The sequence below is a fragment of the Lottia gigantea genome, assembly GCF_000327385.1.
Source record: "Lottia gigantea unplaced genomic scaffold LOTGIsca_11, whole genome shotgun sequence".
NCBI classification, from domain to species: domain Eukaryota; kingdom Metazoa; phylum Mollusca; class Gastropoda; family Lottiidae; genus Lottia; species Lottia gigantea.
In genome coordinates, this window is record NW_008707001.1 from 3,257,960 (window position 1) to 3,277,722 (window position 19,763).

The following is a 19,763-nucleotide window of genomic DNA, read 5'->3' on the forward strand; positions in this document are numbered from 1 at the left end:
TGATGCAAAGAGAGTACATGATTCCACTACCAGTTGATTCTAGACTATTTAATTTCCATTGATAGGTGAACAAACCTCAAGGATGGGTCGAGAACAACATTAAAACATTACTTTATTGAGAAAATTCGAAAGTTCATTTACCTGAATTTTCTCTGATGTTTGTAGCCACATCGTATCACCATATTTAATATTAGACAAGGGGGATAACTGGGTTATATCTGGTAGAATACTAGTACTAGTTGATGGTGTAGGACAGGATTGTAGTAATATATTATACTGGTTTAAACCTTCCAATAACTGAATACACAGATTTTTAACTCTTCCCTAGAAATGAAATGATCAAAGTTAGAAAAAAACCAATTTCCACAAGGTCTCCAGCTAATAATCTAAATTCAAATATTTGTCATAAATCAAACTGGGTATGACTTTCTTCTATAAGTTTACCTTTGAAAGAATTTAAAGAATATAAGGCTATTAGATCATTTTTTTAACATATTAAGTAAGAAAATCCAATTCATATAAAGACAAAAGACAAATATCTAACTTGACTTACCAACCAATACTGTACTTGAAATTGAGATGGTAAACTGAATCCATCTTCTTTCTTTAATCTTTTAATTTCATTGGTAAATTTTCTGGATAAAATCATATTAATACATAATCAATGTGAACACATCATGATTTCAGCTCATGTTTTATATATTTAGAACTAAGTTGGTTTTGCCTCACTTTTGATTGTCATCTCCTGGGCTATAAACATTTCATTACATACTCAAATTGTTACATTGCATACTTATGGTTTTAGTCTCAGAAAGGTATAGATCTTCTGCATCATATTATTATATTCCACGACTACTTCCGAACAGCTGAATGGCAAGCTAACACAGTGATTTAATTGGAGTCAAATATTTCAAGATATCACAACAGTTTATTTTGAAGGAAGTTGAAAATGTATAGTTATCACTGATTATTTTGAATGTAATGATAAAGTATCCTACCTAATTTGTAGGAAACTGGTAAATGTTTCTCCCAGCTCATGACGTTGTTGTGTAAATAAATGATGAAGATGATGAGAGAATCCTCGACATCTTTCTACATTTCCTAATCCTAAATCCTGAAAAAAGATCATTCTGTTTCAAGAATTGTAACATGTTAATCCCAGATTTATTTATGTCATATTGTGGTCTTAGAATATCAAGGGTATATCAAGAGTTGTCTCCCTTAATGAATGCCTAGTTGATTGTGTTCCTCCTTGTGTTTTATTACTAATGTTAAAAGCTAACCCAGTACCTAAATGCAACACAATTCCAAAAGTTTCTTCAAAAAACATTTAAGAATTGTAGCCCTGAAAAACTACTTTGAAAAATTAACAAACCAACCTGTGCAGGTTGTATAACAGCCTGTTCTAACTGAGCTTTACGAGTTATACATCTATAGAAATAATTCTGACAATTTTCCCATTGACTGGCCAATACTTCACTCCTATAATATATAATATTACAAAATAATTCACATATCATATTATATAACAAACCAATCAAGCAACAGAGTGGAACAATGAAAAATGCTTTTAGTTGAATACTTGATTGATAACGTGGTGTAGATTCAAGATATCCTTCTAAAGCCATGGCAAGTATTTTCTAACAAACAATGTTGAACCTCAATAAGGTCTTCCAATCTAGGATCTGAAAGAATTGTGTATTAAGGAATCACGCTGTGTCTGTCCATTTTCTGAAGTGCATATCACTGTTATTCAATATTCAATGAGAAAAAAACCTTCTAGAAATAAGCTAGAGAAAGTAAGTTTATACTTACAATTGATAGTGTGATTTAGCTACTGTAATATCTAATGGTTGAAGTGAGAGAGAATTATCTTGTTTAGTTAGATCATCAAGTATCAACCCTTTACGATAGGATAGACCTAGAAAAAAAATATTTACTTTATAAAATAGGCAATGATATGCAGTGATGAACATGAAAATGTACTGCAGTTGAGGTAACTTGCCACTTTCTTTTGCTATTTCAAACTATCCATTGGTAGTTCACATAAACTGTAGTCTATGTAGCAAACAAGCACATGTGTGACAGAAGCATAACAGCAGCTTATCAATTAAATAAAATATATATCATAACTAAGCCAAAATTGCCATAGTCAGTGCTTCTGAGTACCAAAAGAAAAAAAAAACCTACCCATTTTGGTAAGATATTTGAAAAGTTCAGCTAAAGATTTTCTTTTTCTTAAATTAAGAAATTTGGCAGCTGATTTCTGCTTTTCTTTGTCATCACCCTGAAAAAATTGAAAAGAATGTCAAAATAAAAGCTTTCCGCTGTGTCTTTTAACTATTTTCTAGTAACACAACATTCTTTCCAAATGTGAAACCAAAAGTACAGAATTGTAGTAAAACTTTTTTTTTTTTTCACAATAGTAACAACTTGGGGCTTTATTTCCCACTTTTCTGCTCCAGATTTTCAAATGCCAACTGTCAGGAATCTGTCATGTACAGCCTGATTCATACATGACCTCATTTGATTGTCCCCTTTGAAGAATTAGATATTTTTTTCAAGTCATAATGTCATAGTAGTTACTTACAGTGCTAACTTCAGCTTGTTGTAGTTCATGTACTGTTTCAATAACATCACCTAAAATATAAATTGATGTTTTAAATATTTTCTAATCTATTCAAAATGTATGCATATAATTTTCTTAAAAATCAGTATATTAATTAAACCATAGAGCAGTTAGCAAGCAAACATATATCATGCTCATGGTAATATGGATGAGACTGGACAAAATGTATTTCTATACCAAAGACCTACCTGTAAATTCATCCAGTCCTTTCAGTGTCTGTGTATAAGGTAAAGATTTCACCACAGTTTTCCAGTGTTTACATAGTTTAGGTATTAATATGGGTAATCTTTGTTGTAGAGAACTCAGAGTTTTATCATCAACTTCAGATTTATCATGCTTTAAAAAAGATTGATATTATTTGTAAAGACAATACTAGACATTAAATGTTTTCAAACAACAAAAAGATTTATTCACTATAGTTTCCTACAGAGGTGTCTATTTTAAGCAGTGCAACAAATTGGCATCCATCCATTAGGTGTCCGTCTTATGCTGGCTATTCCAACCTCAGGAATGTTAAATAGAAGTTATATTGAAGTTTGAACAAGTAGATATTGCATTCAGTCCCTGCAATTACACACAGAAACTTATCTGCTGATGTATCAAAAATAAACATCGCACTTAGTTAGCAAGCACCTAGATTGATGACCTGCTGTAGGAGTGTTGGAAGTTTGAAAGATCAGAGTTCCAAGAAGAAACTTACCCGTAATTTTTGTGTATAAACAGTCTGTCTGTAAACCTCTAGTCTATCACATAACACACCTCCTTTAGATAACGCTCCACTGCCAGACGTCATCATAGATAGGTTATCTCCCTTTTCTCCTAGTAGTTTGGTTATTGGTTGATTCAGTACCATCTAGGAATTGATTATATGAATATATGATATTGTTACACATGGAAGAACCAGTTCAAAGACTATATGTGTACCTGAGCTACAGATACAATCGCTTTAAGAAGACCTTCCGAGATCCAATAGTACAAATTGCTTATAAATCCTCTGAAAGACATAAGATTTTCCAGAAGGATGAGCATACCATCCCCAGGCTGCCGTTTTTAAAACATCTTTTACATGAAAGTGACTGGTTTTGAGGTCAAGTGTCAACTGATTTGATTAATTTCTCAAAACTATAGCCTACCTGGTATTTTTTAGAATATTTATGAACTGTTCTGTGTGTTTTCTCTGTTGATTGTTTTAAAGCCCAGTAATTTAAATCACTCCATCTAGCTATCTTTACAAAACCCTGGAAAAATAATTATTTATAGAATAATAATGAGAAACTGTCATATTGTGGTCTGAATAGTTCCCTTTTAACAAGAGTTACTTCCCTTATAGTCCTTAAAACTGCCTTTTCTCAGTATCATTAAAATGCTTAACAACTTTTGAGTTACTAGGATAGAAAAGGAGGCTTTGAAAACATCAACGTGGCGATTTTACTGAAATGACACCACGTAACTTTTGTTTGCGTTATGAACCTCATTCTGGATGCAATATGGCAGACGCGTGAATATGGTCTATAGGCCTTTGGAATCTGTTTTTTACAATTAAACTTAAAAAAATGTAGGATGAGAAGATACCTTGAGTTGTTTTAGAAGTGGTGTTTTTTGAGAAGTTATTTCAGCCTCTATATTGGGTAAATATTGAAGATAAAACTGGTACAGATTCCATAATAAATTTAACACTTCCACTGTAAATAATAGGTTTATGGTAGGTTTAAAATATTCATACGCATTCAGGGATATTATCAGACATAAACAAGGACAGGTCAAATTATTTCAAGGAAAAAACGAACACTTCTTGAAATGACCAATGAATACATGTAAGAGAAACACCAGATATTTTAACTAGTATTTTACATTAGTAGATCAGATTGGAACCCTACCACCTCTATGCAGTGTACAATGGTGTCAGACTTTGATATTGGAATAATATTCAATCATAATTTATGTTTTTGATTCCTAAGCCTGTAAAACTGCTACAAATGCAAATTATAAGCCAACTTACCTTGTTTATCAGAAGCATCCATTTTATAAACTTGACAATGGAAAGCTAATATCATCTTTAAACGATATTTAAACTCTCCTAAATTAGACTTCTCTAGAAACTCTTTTAATGATGTAACAAGTTTCTCACTCTCAACAGTTTCCTAAAAGAATGGAATTATACATACAGATATATTTACATTGGTTACTATGGAAACATTTTTTTTCATGGGTATCAAAGTTTGTGGATTAATATAAATACAACTGCATTTTTTTCTATTTTTTCAATAGTTGTTTCTTACGGTAAAATTTTAATTATTTTTCTGTACTACTTGGCTAGACTAATCTAAGCATTAGCAATGTTAGCAATTACATTAATTAGATAAATTTTGTTATTTTTGTTAAGAAAATGTAAAAATTTGGAGCTTGTTGCAAACATAAATCACATGACTGATAAATACCAATCAATTTAACATCTGGGTGTTTTCTGTCTTTTCTTTAATGCTATGCTATTTCAATTTTCCGTCAAATATCCTTAGAAAAACGCAAAAGTCAAAAACATAAATTTAATACTATACCTGAGTATTGGTAGCATTATGAAGATAAGATGTTATTAATTGATAAAGATGAAACCACCATTTACTGACAGACTTCTCACATTTTCTTTCTTCTATCAACATAGTATTCTTCCAACATCTAAAAATAACAAAGATACATAATGATTAAATAATTGTTATCGATATCTAAGTGCCTTTGCAATAGTGGTGGTGTTAGTAGTTTTATTGGAATTGCAAGAACCACAGATGTCTGACTGAAAATTGGAATGATGAAAAGCGATGCTAACAGTGTCCCCAATACAAATATGTTTAGAAAACCTCTCTACAATACCTCAATGCCTTGCCAATCTACATATGAATTTCACGAATATTATCCAAGCCATGGTATTTGATATTGAACAGCCTTGAGTATAATAGTTCATTGACTTATGGACTGTAAAAATAATAAATCTAATACATACCCCAGCTCTAGTTTTCTCCACTGAACAACCATTGCAGAAACTTCTTTAAAATGAGTCATTACTGAGACATGTTTAGCTGCATTCGCTTCCCAATCCTGAAAATATATTCATTAATTAAAAATCAACATCTTGAATCTGAGATTTAGAATACAAATTGATGAACAACATATGATATTTAGCCTTTGAGCTCTGTCAATACAGCGTATGCTTTATAGAGTCCGTCTGGTATCAGCTTTCTACAACTTTAATACCTTTCAAGTTTTTTACATAAACGACACTTCACAATATAATGACTGTAAGTCGCCCCATAATCCTCTCAAGTAGCCAAGGGAATTCAAAGAGTTATATCTTTTGAACGATCAGATTAATGATGTTTGATAAGGTAAACTGTTTTTCTTACCTTGGTTTTCTCTAGTAATAATTCTAAACCGACTAAAAACTTCATAATAGGACAGGTTATAGAGAATGATAATATTCTTCTGATGATAGCCACAATCTGCAATAATATAATATAAAATCATATCACTTTCAAGGTTATAATATGAAAATAATGAAGACCTACTTCTGCTCTAGTTTAGACTAAGAATCAAGAGCAAAGCCATGCATTATGTAAAGAAATATCTCCAACAGTCGAAAAATCTTACATAGTCAGCTAACAGGGCCTCAGTTTATTGTCTGGTCTACACAACTAAATGATTTCAAGACAATGAAATTCTAGCCAATACACCTTCCCATAGAAAACTAAAGTTATCCTTTTAAATCTGACTTTCTTCTAAATGTCCCCATAAAACTACCTGCCCTAAAGTTTTAGATTTGAGTGAGCTACAGCCTGGTGCTTATGTAAATACCATACCTGTGATAAAGTAGGATGTTGAGGGTATTCTATCAAAAGTTCATCCAGTCTAACTAGAAACCTGTCTAATATAACTTTACATTGACTAACTTCATTCACATTACTATCATAATATATATCATAATATTCTGTTGGCTTCAAACATAGACTGTTTTCCTAGAAAAAGAAACAAAACTTTATTTGAAGGAGTTTCATTTTATGTTTTTCACTGCCATATTGTAATATTGTGGTCTTAAAATATCAAATCTGTAGTGAAAGTTATCTCCCTTGAAACAGCCTTTAGATGGCCTGAAAAAAGAGAACTTTAATTATATATAAGCCATCAAAACTGTACAGTACTAGGAATGATATTCAGATATAAAGACTTACTGTCTGAGACTGTGTATTATTTAAACCAGATAATATAGTCTGCTGTACAACACCACTGATTAATAAATGACCACCTACAACTCCTGTATCTACGTCTCTTCCTGAAACAAGATAAACAATGGTGTACACTTGATAAGGTTTTTGAGGATTATGAGTAAAAGTCCTGATTCAAGTAGGAAATTCTCCAAAGAAGAAACATTTATTATTTACAGAATATAGAAATATATTTCCATTGAAAAAAACAAATATGAAGGATGGCCTTGTCATCTTTCTAATAATATTTCTACTAAGTGCAATAAATTACTAACTAAAGTTATGATACTGATAAATTCCAACCAAAAATCATAAATACATTCAAGATATTTTGTAGCAACTTGCAAAACTAAATTACAAGATAGAATAACAGGTTGTATACAGTCTTCAATAAATAGCATTCATTCCAACAATTATCAATATTCTATTCTATCAAAAGTATCTTTAGAATAGAATAATATTAATAAATACCTACCTAAAGCCTCAGGAGATTTGGTAGCAACTTGAGAAGCTATATTATAAGCTATAATAGCAGGTTGTATATAGTCGTGTATGGTAGGTTTAGTATATGATACTGATGGCAGCCAGTCGGTAGTTATAAGGGAGGTAAATAATAAATCGTGTATTTGGTACACTGTGTACATGTCCTCTATACTGATACTGTACGGTGTAGACTTGATAGACTCATCCTCTTCTGTTAGATTTCCTACTTCCTCTAAACTCTGAGGTCCGACTAAATCGGCATACACCTAATAAAAAATAAGGGAAAATCATTTTAAACCAAAAAGATCTGTAGAATACGACTGCTCAAAGGTTTATGCCAGAACTCAAAACAAATGTTGTCTCTGTTTAAGGTGATCTAACCTAACCTGTGACATCAATCACAAGTCACTCAGTTATAAATCAATAACTCTGAAGCAAATTTTAGGAAAATTCAACCTTACTTAGAAATGATCAGGCATGATCAAGGGCAATAACTCTGAAACTTTTGGAGTAAAAGGATCAAATTCGTCTGAAGCATTAACTTAATTCATCTGAACTTATATTAACAATAACCTCAATTGAAAACTGGGTTTTTAAACTATTCAAAGACACTGACTAATTTCTTTTCAACTTTGTCAAGGGAATAACCCTTGAGAAAAACTAGTAAATTTTCCACCGTCAACCCTAATTGTCAATGGAGTATATCTATAAAATCTTACATTTTCAAAAGAAGGGAAACTTGATTTAAACTCTGCTTCATCTTTATCTTCATCTGTTTTTTCATCACCGTGATTTTTACTGCGATACCGATATAAACTGGCGTCTTCTGCTTCCTTCTCTCGTCGTCTGGTCTCCTGATCTTGCCAGGCGGTGACGAAGGTAGTAAATAAGTTAGATAATGTTTGGGTGATATGAGATGTTAATTCACCACTGTTGATACAATGTATCTTTATCAGGTATAGTCCACACAATAACAACCTGAAAATAACAATGTATCTTTATCAGGTATAGTCCACATAATAACAACCTGAAAATAACAATGTATCTTAATCAGATATAGTCCACACAATAACAACCTGAAAATATCAAATTTTATCTGTTATCCAGTCAAAGTTTGGTATTGATTTCATTGAATTTTAACCAGTTTCTTGTAAAAAAAAAAAGTAAACTTAATTTCACATTTTAAATTCATTTCATTTCACAACAGTTTAAGTGTCTTTCTGCAAGAAAACTTTGAGACAGCATACGATCATTTGTTATCTTATATAAAATACAATGCAAAGAAATCCCAAATCTTTGGCCTTGGGGGAATCAACCAACAACCACATAACTCATAATTCTGGATCTGGACATTGCTTTGACCTAAGAGACAGTACTGCCCACAAGCAGAGTCATATAGGCAGGGGCTCAAATTCAATCAAGTTTAAGACTTGAACTCAAGAATAAATCAAAGAGCAAACTTACTTAGAAAGTACATCATGTATATGATCAGAGTCGGTATTCTGAGTTGATATACTGGTATTGACTAATTCACACGTTGTATCATATATCAATATCTTCGTTAAATCATGGAATGTCTCGTGGTTTTGACTGATATTTGGAAATTGACTCAATATCAACATCACTTCTTCCAATGATTGACCATAGATTTGCTGAAATAAGGATAGAAGAGGTTGTTTGATCAAGATTTGAAATCATTTTAGCAATATAATATGTCTTTTCTCTTCATTGTCCTTTGATGTGTCTTCAGATACATTTCAAATAACTTGTTGTCTTTACTCCCATCTGGCCAGTAACTACTGACTGATTTTAATTTTTGATTACTGATTTAATTTAGGACTTGTGCATTGGTTTATAACTATTTTTTTGCACATATAACAATATAGCCTTTAAAGAAAGACCTACCTTAGATAATGTGAACTGTTTATGACTAGTTTCTACTGTCTGTGTTAAAATACTAACACCTAGTCTCATCTACAATATAAATATAAATATTGAGATCATATCACACCATTACTAAACAATATTATTCAATAATAACACCAAACACCTTAAAATAGATGTGATCTAAGAAACAACTATATTTTACAAGGATAACAAATTAGGTTCACAGTTAAGGATCCTTTCCACCAGCTGGTCCTTGGCCAAACCTCTCAGCATTGACCTTTCCCGGATTATCCGTACCCATTTACAGCGGGGTGGACTGGAATTATGAGTGGAGATGACATATTCAAGGTCATCGGGCTATGACACACTGATCAAGATTTGAAACCCGGCAGCCATTTGCTTGAAGTCATGTTAAGAACCAATGCTCTAAAGGCTAGAGGTGCAATTTTCTTCCTAATTTTTTACGAATTATAAATTGTCAAAGTTTCTCTTAACCTGTATATCCTTCATTATTGTCAATATGAAATCTGTCCTGCAGTTGGTTGTCTGTTTAAATAAAATCATTACCTGTTGAATTAAGGCTTTAAATGGTATAATTAAATCAGGGTAGCACCAATAATGTTTGTCTAAACTGTCCAGAAAACTCTGTTGTGTCTGTTGCCACGCCTCTTCCTCTCGTAAACAGGAAGTGATAATAACTTCATCTACGTGTGGTCCTCCTTCAATTTGATTGGCTGTTTGAAGTTTGCTGAGAAGGGCAGTAACTCTCTCTATTGAACCTATACTTTCTAAGTAGGCTTTTACATCTTGTACTAAACTTAAATACTGAAACAGGAGAATAAGTACTTAGATTCAAATCATACTAGAACTTGAAATACAGAACTTTATCTCAAATTAAGAGGAGTTTATTACAAAAGCACTTCAAACATATATACTGCTGAAATACACTGCAGTGACCGGCAAGTTTTTTTGATGACTTAAAGTGAAGTTCTAGGACCTTATATTCAACATAACCTTTGTCACTACAATCACTCACAAACTTGAGTATAAATAGGCAACAATCTGGTAACAGCAAAGGAAGAGGACAGAAAACATGTCAGAGTAATTTAAAAGTTACCTGTAAAGGATCAGGTCTGTAAGCTTGTTGATCAGTAAGTAGTAATATTTTATGTTGTAGGTGTTGTTTACGTTCTATAAGATACTGTAATCTAGGGTGTAGTTTACTGGTCTTTATATCTTCTATACTCAACCCTGTCTTTAATCTTATATTACTTTCATATACCTCTATTTCACACTCTATTTCTTTTATCTGAAATTTAATAATCAGAATTTAAATTAGTAATCCCTCTGTATTTTACTTTATAATGAGGATAGGCAAGGATTTTAGCACAGGCATTATTTTTGTTCAGTTTCAAATCAAACAAATAGGCCACATGGTCTATATTGTTCATCTCATTTTCATTGGAAAAACAAACAGTATATTTCAGTCTTAAGATAGCAAGCATTTCTAGCATTTTCTGAGCCATCAAGATTCATTTTCATACAAAGAGAACAGAAATATATAAAGCAAGTTCATACCTGGTTTTCAAAATTCTTCATTTTAATGGCATTTTTCTCTACAGGGTCGACTGGTCCAACAGGTGCTAGCAGATAGACTGATGCTAATCCAACATAGGCTAATCCTAATCCTAATCCATTCCCAGTACAGTTCTGTAGTATATCTATAACCACTTCAAAACAGCGAGATACGAGGGGTAGGGCAGGGTGTTCAATTGTTGTATACACCTCTTGATAATATGCCTGTACAGTCAGTATATCTCCTGTGGTCAGAGTGCCCGTGGAATAGTTCATCTCTACAGTTGATATCAACTCAAACCATTTTGTTTGAGAATGAGAGGTCAATAAAACACCAAATGAATCTAACATCTTTATAAATGACTTCATTAAATGACCTTGTTCAATATTTCTGAAAAAGAAATGATATAGAATGAAATTATGTGTAGCACCTCATTTGGCTAATTTAGTTCTCATCCAACTGTTTTGAAATTTACTGGACTAAAACTACTAGCTTTTGAAAGACTTATCTCAAGGTTGGTACTTTCTGAGAGTATAATGTAATACATTGACGGTGAAATCATAAGCAATATCTGATATATAACCAACCTCAGGTTTTGTTTTCCAATAAAATATCAAGTCAATACTAAAAGACGTGAAAAATACAAACTTGATCCTGCAGTGGTAGCAGGTGCAATGGAAAAGACCTTAAAAGCTGTTTATGTTCATCCTTGAATTTTTAGGAAATAGTGTTTTATTGTGAAATAATCAGATTATAACACAGCAAGGAAAAAATTAACCCTACCCAATATTTAATCTAGTTGATGATAAAACACCAGAATATTTCCATAAATATGAGGATAGTTGATGTAGTTTATTGAGCTGGTCGTCTACGCTGCCTAACGAGACATGTAAAGGGAGGTAACTATTGTCTTTAGGGTCTGGTGATTTAGTTGACAGTAGAGTATATATACTGTAGGACATTGGTATCAGGTGGAATATTCCTGGTCCCTGAAACACATTAGATCAACTTATAGTTAATAAAGGTGTAAGCTTGAATGCATGGGGTCATCTCAAGACTCCTAAGGGTTAATCTGTCCAAAACAGAGCAATCTTTATGTGAAGCCAACATTATGTTTTGTGATTATAGCATAATGTAAAATGCATATTAGGTTGGTTTTCAAGTTTAGGTTGTTATTAAAAGATATAAAGTAAAAATAAAGAGCTAAAATTTTTCACATTCCGTAGCTCCATAGGTTTTTTTCTAATAGTGATTGGTTGAGTGGAGGAAGGACGCAAAGGGCAATACTCATTAACTGTAGGCTTATTATAAACAATATCTACATACCCTGAATCTGATTTTAGTAGTATCATCAGGGGGAGGTAACTGTGTATTCCATAATAACCAGGTAGTACTATCTTTAGTGACAGAACTTCTCCATAGTTTATTCATTATAACTTCACTTAATAATAGATACAACTTTTTCTGGAAAAAAAATATCCAAAATATATCAGATATACAGAGCTGTATAAGATTTAAAGACCTCATTATTAACTCATTTGGATCAATACAATTGAGTATTTGTGCTTCAAAGCAGGGATTCAATGAAGCTTACTCGTAGTCAGTTGCATCCAGGAACAGCTTGTCTTTCTGATCAGATCCCTTGACAATTGGAGATATGAACAGATGAAGCTGCCATCATCAACAAATTTACCTTATGAAAACCTACAAAGAAGCTCCTATCATGATAATTCCTTCTTGCAATTTGCTAAAAGCTACAAAACAAAAGAATCAACACATGCTAACCTTATCCACTGCATCCGGATTATCCAGTAAATGATTTGTAGTAGATGGAGTATATCTGGTTATCAAGTCTCGAAGCTGATGAACAGTAAGTTCAGGTCGTTCATTAACCATTAAATAATATTCAAATAACAAACTAAAATGTTCGTAGATTGGCCAAAGCTCGACATATTGTTTCAGACGTGTTGGCTTAGCAGCAGTTCCAGACGTGTCCGCAGATTCTCTGGTATCCATGGATTCAAATTCCTCTTCTAGAATATTCCTTTCAATCAAACTACATTTCAATTTACCAATCTTCATCTGTATGCCATCTTCATTTTCTAAATACAGTTCATAATTTTATAGGTCAATTGGCCAGAACTCAAAATTTAACACCAATCATTAGGAAAGCCTTTTGGTATTTGAAGATTTTGGATAAGTAAACAACCCCCACTTCTGTTCATCCAAAGGTAACACAGAAAAAAACCTGAAAGTGTTTCAGTTCTGAATTCTCGACACAGTCATAATGCTATCAAACCTGGCAGCCAAGATGACTTTCGAAAAATCTAATTTTTTCAACATTTTTTCCTTCATACATACCTTTATCACTGTGTCCATTATAAAAAGATTCACAAATGGACTGCAGTAGACATTTCAGCTTCTCTCCATCATGTACCAAGGCTTCTACTTTCAGTTTCAATACAGCTGGTTTATTGTTTTTATAGATATTTAAACAATCTTGACAATATCTCATATCTTGCTGTAGCTCAGACTGAGATTGGGTGGTGTAGGGTTTAGGATGGCCATATTGTGTTAAATATCTAACAAACTGTTTCGCTGCCATGTTTTCTTGTCCCATTATATTCTGGAGTTGGTTTATAGATGATAATATCACTGATGGGGGTCTGAAACGGAATAATAGTTTAATACAAGCCTGTTAGCTATTGTTACACAATAGACTTGAATTCATGACCCAAGTCTTTAGAACTTGGTAGAAATAAAATTATCACCAGTAACTAGAACATGTTTTCTCTCATAAACTGACAGAATTTTGTATAATATTTTGTAAAGGTAATGGTATTAGGCAATTCAAAATATTTAAATTCTTGACCCTATTTCAAGTCATTAGAACTTATTAACAATCAGAAATCACCGGTAACAAGAATAGAACTTGTTTTCTCTCGTAGCCTGATCAAATCTTATAAAATATTTGGTAAAGGTATTCGGCAATACAAAATGTTTGAATTCATTACCCTATTTCTCAAGTCTTATGTTCCAAAGAAGTTTCAAGAAGGGGCCAATGATAATCCTAGCATGTGAAACAAGACACTATCGAGTGATAATAAACAAATGAACTATAACTGACAAGCGAAATGCCAAAATTAAGAAAAATCACTATCACCAATCTCAAAAACAAATGGCAACTTTAGGTGTCTATAAAAAGAGTGGACAGTTTCTATTAAGATTATTGATGGGCATTACTGGCAAATACATCCAAATTGACAGTCCTGTACAGAGACAAATATTCAGTAGTGTTTTTGAGTGTTAACCTGTCTTGGAGTGATAAAATAGAGAAATTTTAAAAGAGATATACCCTTCGGCAATCATAAAGAATTACTTGAATAAATTACACCCATGTCTTAACGCCCACACCTTATTTACATGTACTAGAAATAATTTACAAGATTCGGTCAGGCTACGAGAGAAAACACATTCTATTCTAGTGACTAGTGATAATCTGATTTCTACAGAGTTCTAATGATCATTACTTTCTATTCATACACACTAATATTGTTAACATCAACATAATAATATTACACATGGTCAGACCATAGTTAACACAAATGGACATTGAATTTAGCATAGGAGGTTACAATCAATTCTTAGCGCTAATTTTATCACATAGACTGTTATCAGCATGATTCTTTTGAATATTTAGTTGCATATTTCAGCATGGAGTTCAAGCTGGTTTATTCACCCATTTTAACTCACATTTCCCTTGATACCATTCAGATATTTTAGAGATAATATCAGACAGGACTAGCAATTACAGACATAGAGAAATCAGTCTGTATATAACATTGACAAGTTTTATTTCATAACTTAAGCCCTGTTTATACGGCCAAATATTACTCACATAAGCATATTTACTCCTGGAGTATAATTGCTTATAAGTTAATATACTTTTGCACGACTTCTTTAAGTGAAATAAAATACTCCTGGCCATGTCTTCTCGAAACTATCTTAGCGCTAGGATGTCCTAGGTACTTATCTTGTAACATTGATTTGAGGATAAACTAGTGCTAAGATCGTTTCGAGAATACATTGCCTGGAGAATATTTGCTTACGTAAGTAGAAGCGTTTACACGACCCCTTTCACTTATGTGAGTAAATATACTTATGTAAGTAAATGTGGTCGTATAAACAGGGCTTAGGTAGCAATCAGTCCTGACTGACAAACAAACTAACTGCTCACAAGTGTCTGGCAGTAAAAAATGTCGAAGCAGCATCCCTGAGATAAACTCACACTTCATGGATTAAACTTACCTCCAAGTTGAAGAAGATGATAATAATGGTAACAGTAATTTATTGTATAACCAATTCCAATGTAGCGAGAGTCGAGACAGGAATACACTTTCAGGGTAGGATTTTAAATTCTTGACTACTGACAGGAAATATACTATATAGGGTAGGTTGTTCCAAAACTTGAAAAAAAAAAAAAAACAACAAACGTCTAAATTATCAATAAAAAAAATAAAACAAATACTCATCAAATAAATCAAATCAAAACAAATGTTTGATTCATTCATCCAAAATCAAAATGAATTGCTACATCAAAAATCAGAGACACAATAACTAACAGCAATTTTTAGAGATCTTTATTTTTATTTTTTGTCTTTAGATGATTGTAGTATGCTCATTGCATAGAGCATGATGCTTTTCATATTCTCCAGCACGGCACAGTCATAGCATAAAAGTAAGACATTCAATTCAATTTCATTTCACATGGATACACTGGTGACTTTTATTACAGATGACCTAAACCAAGAGAAAAGTAGGATATATAAAAATATTCTGTATAGTTAAAGAAATGGGTGGGGAGCATATGGAAGAACCAAAAATAGAACGAGCATGTTTAATTAGGATTAACATGTAAAACAAAATCAGGAGTGACATAAAATAAAATTAATGGCCATTTTCTAGACAAGAGATAAATAATGGGACTTAAACATGATATCTTGAAAATACTATAGGATATCATGACTATATATAAAGAGAATTCAAGAGCTTTGTGTTTTACATTGAGAGTCTTGCATGTTTTAGAACTGTAGCCCGACAAACAGTCATGACAAATGCCGTCAAAAGTTCTTATTTTATACAGCTCATTGACTTTCTCTAATCCTGCTCATGTTTCTTCAAAACAAGTTTTAACAACAAAACTTAAATATCATAGATTATATTATTCTAGGTATAGTTTAATACATAAAACAGAGCAATGGACTGAACAGTTCAAACATAGCCCAAAATTTTCTGATGTACTCAAATCAACAAATATAGCAAGGATCATTTAGTATGCAGTATTGATGTTATCTTTCAACTGTATTTGCTGAAAATCCACAGGGATTAGAAGATCTGTATTAAAACCTTTCATCAAAATGGCATTCAGAATAGATAGTTTGCCAGACATGATAACATACGCAAACAGCAATAGTTGCACACTTATCATAGCTGGATATTAGAAGAGGGCATTTTGAGTCAACGGCAATAACTTAATGACTTTTTTCGAAATATTCTCAACTTTGAACTCAAAACTTCTTTGATGTATATTAACTTCCAAATTGTATTCTGTTCTGACAAGAAACTATTAACCAATAGACCATCAGGAGGCTGCAACATTTTTTGGGCGCATAATGATATAAAAAGTTAATACATACCCAAGTTATCTGTACATCAGACTCCATATCGATTAAAACTGATGTTAAAACATTCTCTAGGTTGTTACAGAAATTATGGACATGTACCAATATATATAATGAGGAAGAAGGAAGGGTAGACACTGAAAAATATCAACAGAATAAAATATAAAATCATTTGAAAAAATATCTTGTTTGGCTGACAGACTTGCATGGTATATGGACAAAAAGATGGTTTAACAGTGCAGTCATTGGACTGGTATTCTGTTTCATGTATTCAATATAAAACCCATAACTTTGGGTAAATATGAAGGCATTATCTGGTCTTGAATTTCTAGAATTTAGAAAACATAAACCTCTGACAAGAATCAGAAATGGTGCAAATAGAAGCCATAAGTATACAAAGGATAGAAATTTTTCTTTTGAAATAGTTCATTGTGCATTCAAGGCAATCATTGTAGCCTGTTTTGTATCGCTTGTCATCTTATCCCTATCATATTTTGAAAAGAAATGTGAAAGTTTAGACTAAAAATTTATAAATATGTAAAACTGTAAATGTATTGAATTATTTTCAAATTATACCCTCGTATTTCTGTTTTATAAAGACATCACAGAATATTGTTAATAAAAACACTACAGTACAGAATAGAGTGTGAAAATTAACGATAGCCATCTTTAAACATTGATTTTCTATCAAGATCATCCTGAATAGCTTGTTCTCAGTCTTTTTCCAATCAAAATTCAAACAAGTTGAATAAATACAACCAGCTTTTCATTCATGTTGAATTAATAGCATGAATTGAGACATTGGCAAATCAACTGCATCAATGCTTCAATGCTTCAATTTCTCTTTCTATCACTACTTCAATAACCAGCATGCAGTTATTATTCATGCCAAATAAATCTCTATATCGGTAACTTGCCACAAGTAACAACATTGCCTGTATCATTTAACATGATCTAAAACAGAGGCGCCAAGGTGATTTGAAATCAGTTACTAGCTGCAAGGAAAAGGTATTCCCTATATCATATATAATTTGTATAATAAAATAGTCCTGTTATTTAGTTCTCGCCTTGAGGTTGAAAAACTAGGCAAACCTTGGCTATAGTCATTCATCTACAAAATAAAGCTCAACACATGCTCCTTCAAGTTTCAGACTAGTACAGCTAGTAAGTTTAACTCTGTCCGTTTCTTGTAAAAACAAACCACAGATTAGCATGTCAGTCTGGTCAATTATAAAAACTTTTGCAGTCAATTTCGGAGAAATGTTACTAGGTCAGACTCAAACATAAACTTTGTCTGAAACTGTGCTGTGGTCTATATTATTCTATTCTTCAGATAACCATGTTAATTCTCTCAGACAGGAAACCAAAGAGACAATGCATTCACAAAGTGTAAAAGAATAAGTAAATTCATACCATCGTTGACACCTTCTTCAGATAAGAGGCTAGAAATTTGAACTTCATCGTTGAAAGAAAACAAAGCCAGATTTCAATAACAAAAGTAATTATCAACTCTGGATCCATTGATGAAAAAATCTTTCATCTGTCATTGTCTTTCATGTCAACCTAGTTTAACATACCCATTTTCAGGGTTCAAAAACCACGTATTCCCAAGATTTGATCATAGTATTGAGTGGACTTATATAGTGTCTGAGATCTAATTAAAGCTTTCGACCAGTGGACAGTCTTTGGGATCGGTGATTCAGACTTAGTAAAGTTTGTGAATGATGGTCCTTCACGTTCATCGAATAAAAATTTTAGAGAAACATCGTTCTTCATCATATCTCATCGCAATACAAACACACAGATATATTTTGGTTTTGAAGAAAATGTACAAGTATGAGTTCTCATAGTTCGTTTCAAATAAGAACAACATGGCATCTGAAGTATTTCATTACAATTGAGAGTATCAGACAAAGTTCAAATGAACATATATTGTTCTTTTCATCCCACAGTGAAGAAGATTGTTGAAGAAACTAATATCCGTTTTATTTCATTTTGAACATCTAATAACACAGTAAGGTTTCTTTCGTATTGCCTTTCTTTAAACATTATATTGTTATAGTTCAGTAGAGGATTACGCAATACAAAACATCTTCCTTCTTGATCAATTAGTCTTAAAAAGGCTTCAAACTAAACGCAGAATAAACTGAGCACTAGTTTACATCATTTCTAACATATTTGTTAGAAGATTGTGTAATTTCAAAATGTCTTTTGTCTTATGATAAAGCTTCAAATTAGGCACCGAATGACTCTTTTACACCATGCTGCTTCAGAGAGCTATATTGTTCCTTACTATATTTAGTACGCCGCAAGGAATAACACTGGAAACTGAACCATCATTTACAAATCTTTTCTTATAAAAATCCTATTTCAAAGTATGAAAACAAACTAAACTCGCAACAAAAATAGTCTTCATTTACTGCAGGTAATTATCTGTTATATGTGCCTGGCATAATATCTGTCTTGAAGAAAATTTAACTTTTTATCTTTTATGTATGTCAGTTTAATGTATTCCTTTAATGTCCATATCTAAGGTTTTCATCCTGGGGAGTAATCGTTTTATTCAGTCAGGCAATTTGAATATTCCCTTGACAAGAAAAAGATTGCAGGGAAAACCTTAGAACAAAGTAGGAAGGGGAATAATTCAATCAATCAAGAATCGTGATAGGTGTTATTGAAAGAAGAGTGAAAACCCCTGGCCACATATTCTCGAAACGATCTTAGAGCTAGGATATACTTGGGTCTTAGCTTTTAATACTGTTTCTAGGATATCCTAGCGCTAAGAATGTTTCGAGAATACGTGGCCTGGTCAATAGAAAAGGATACCTAAGGGTCTAGTTAAGTCTATTATTTTATAGAGTCAATAAGTCAATAACCAGTTTTACTATCAATCACTTTTATTTACTTTATCATTCCATCATCATGTTTTTACTAGACACTGGCAAGTCAGTACTGGATTACAGTTTTGTTAAATATAACTTTTTGACTGAAATGTGGGATAAACTTACCCAAAAAACCAATGACACTTATGCTCTGTCCATAAAAAATAGTTTTCCTTCACAAGGAATTACTGACCCTTGCAACTGGCTCTTGAGGACATGTAAATTTCTAGAGCTGGCATGATGATATATCTGAGAACTAGTACATTTGATTATGTTTAACGATACTTGATGATAATGAACATGAGTATTTTCAAATATCAAATAGACTCTGAAAGCTGGACTGGATAATTGCCGATTGATAGAGATAATATTACC

The 19,763-nt window shown here is 32.3% G+C and overlaps 1 protein-coding gene across 1 annotated transcript in view; it reads right to left on the reverse strand.

The window, feature by feature from the left end:
- Positions 1-18,087, reverse strand: part of LOTGIDRAFT_230254 (hypothetical protein) — a gene marked incomplete at its 5' end in the record, with an annotated part of 30,290 nt that extends 12,203 nt beyond the window's left edge. Inside the window, 31 exons of the mRNA XM_009047210.1 lie at positions 142-324; positions 554-635; positions 999-1,114; positions 1,380-1,482; positions 1,816-1,921; positions 2,191-2,287; positions 2,591-2,640; positions 2,818-2,965; positions 3,330-3,482; positions 3,763-3,867; positions 4,202-4,311; positions 4,629-4,770; positions 5,185-5,302; positions 5,625-5,719; positions 6,025-6,120; positions 6,478-6,633; positions 6,847-6,947; positions 7,355-7,628; positions 8,082-8,340; positions 8,827-9,014; positions 9,268-9,336; positions 9,817-10,074; positions 10,367-10,558; positions 10,828-11,215; positions 11,609-11,814; positions 12,152-12,289; positions 12,611-12,927; positions 13,187-13,491; positions 15,134-15,291; positions 16,522-16,643; positions 18,084-18,087. Coding sequence (XP_009045458.1) covers positions 142-324; positions 554-635; positions 999-1,114; positions 1,380-1,482; positions 1,816-1,921; positions 2,191-2,287; positions 2,591-2,640; positions 2,818-2,965; positions 3,330-3,482; positions 3,763-3,867; positions 4,202-4,311; positions 4,629-4,770; positions 5,185-5,302; positions 5,625-5,719; positions 6,025-6,120; positions 6,478-6,633; positions 6,847-6,947; positions 7,355-7,628; positions 8,082-8,340; positions 8,827-9,014; positions 9,268-9,336; positions 9,817-10,074; positions 10,367-10,558; positions 10,828-11,215; positions 11,609-11,814; positions 12,152-12,289; positions 12,611-12,927; positions 13,187-13,491; positions 15,134-15,291; positions 16,522-16,643; positions 18,084-18,087 — 4,839 coding nt within the window. The remainder of the gene's footprint in view (positions 1-141; positions 325-553; positions 636-998; positions 1,115-1,379; positions 1,483-1,815; positions 1,922-2,190; positions 2,288-2,590; positions 2,641-2,817; positions 2,966-3,329; positions 3,483-3,762; positions 3,868-4,201; positions 4,312-4,628; positions 4,771-5,184; positions 5,303-5,624; positions 5,720-6,024; positions 6,121-6,477; positions 6,634-6,846; positions 6,948-7,354; positions 7,629-8,081; positions 8,341-8,826; positions 9,015-9,267; positions 9,337-9,816; positions 10,075-10,366; positions 10,559-10,827; positions 11,216-11,608; positions 11,815-12,151; positions 12,290-12,610; positions 12,928-13,186; positions 13,492-15,133; positions 15,292-16,521; positions 16,644-18,083) is intronic.
- Positions 18,088-19,763: the final 1,676 nt, after the last annotated feature.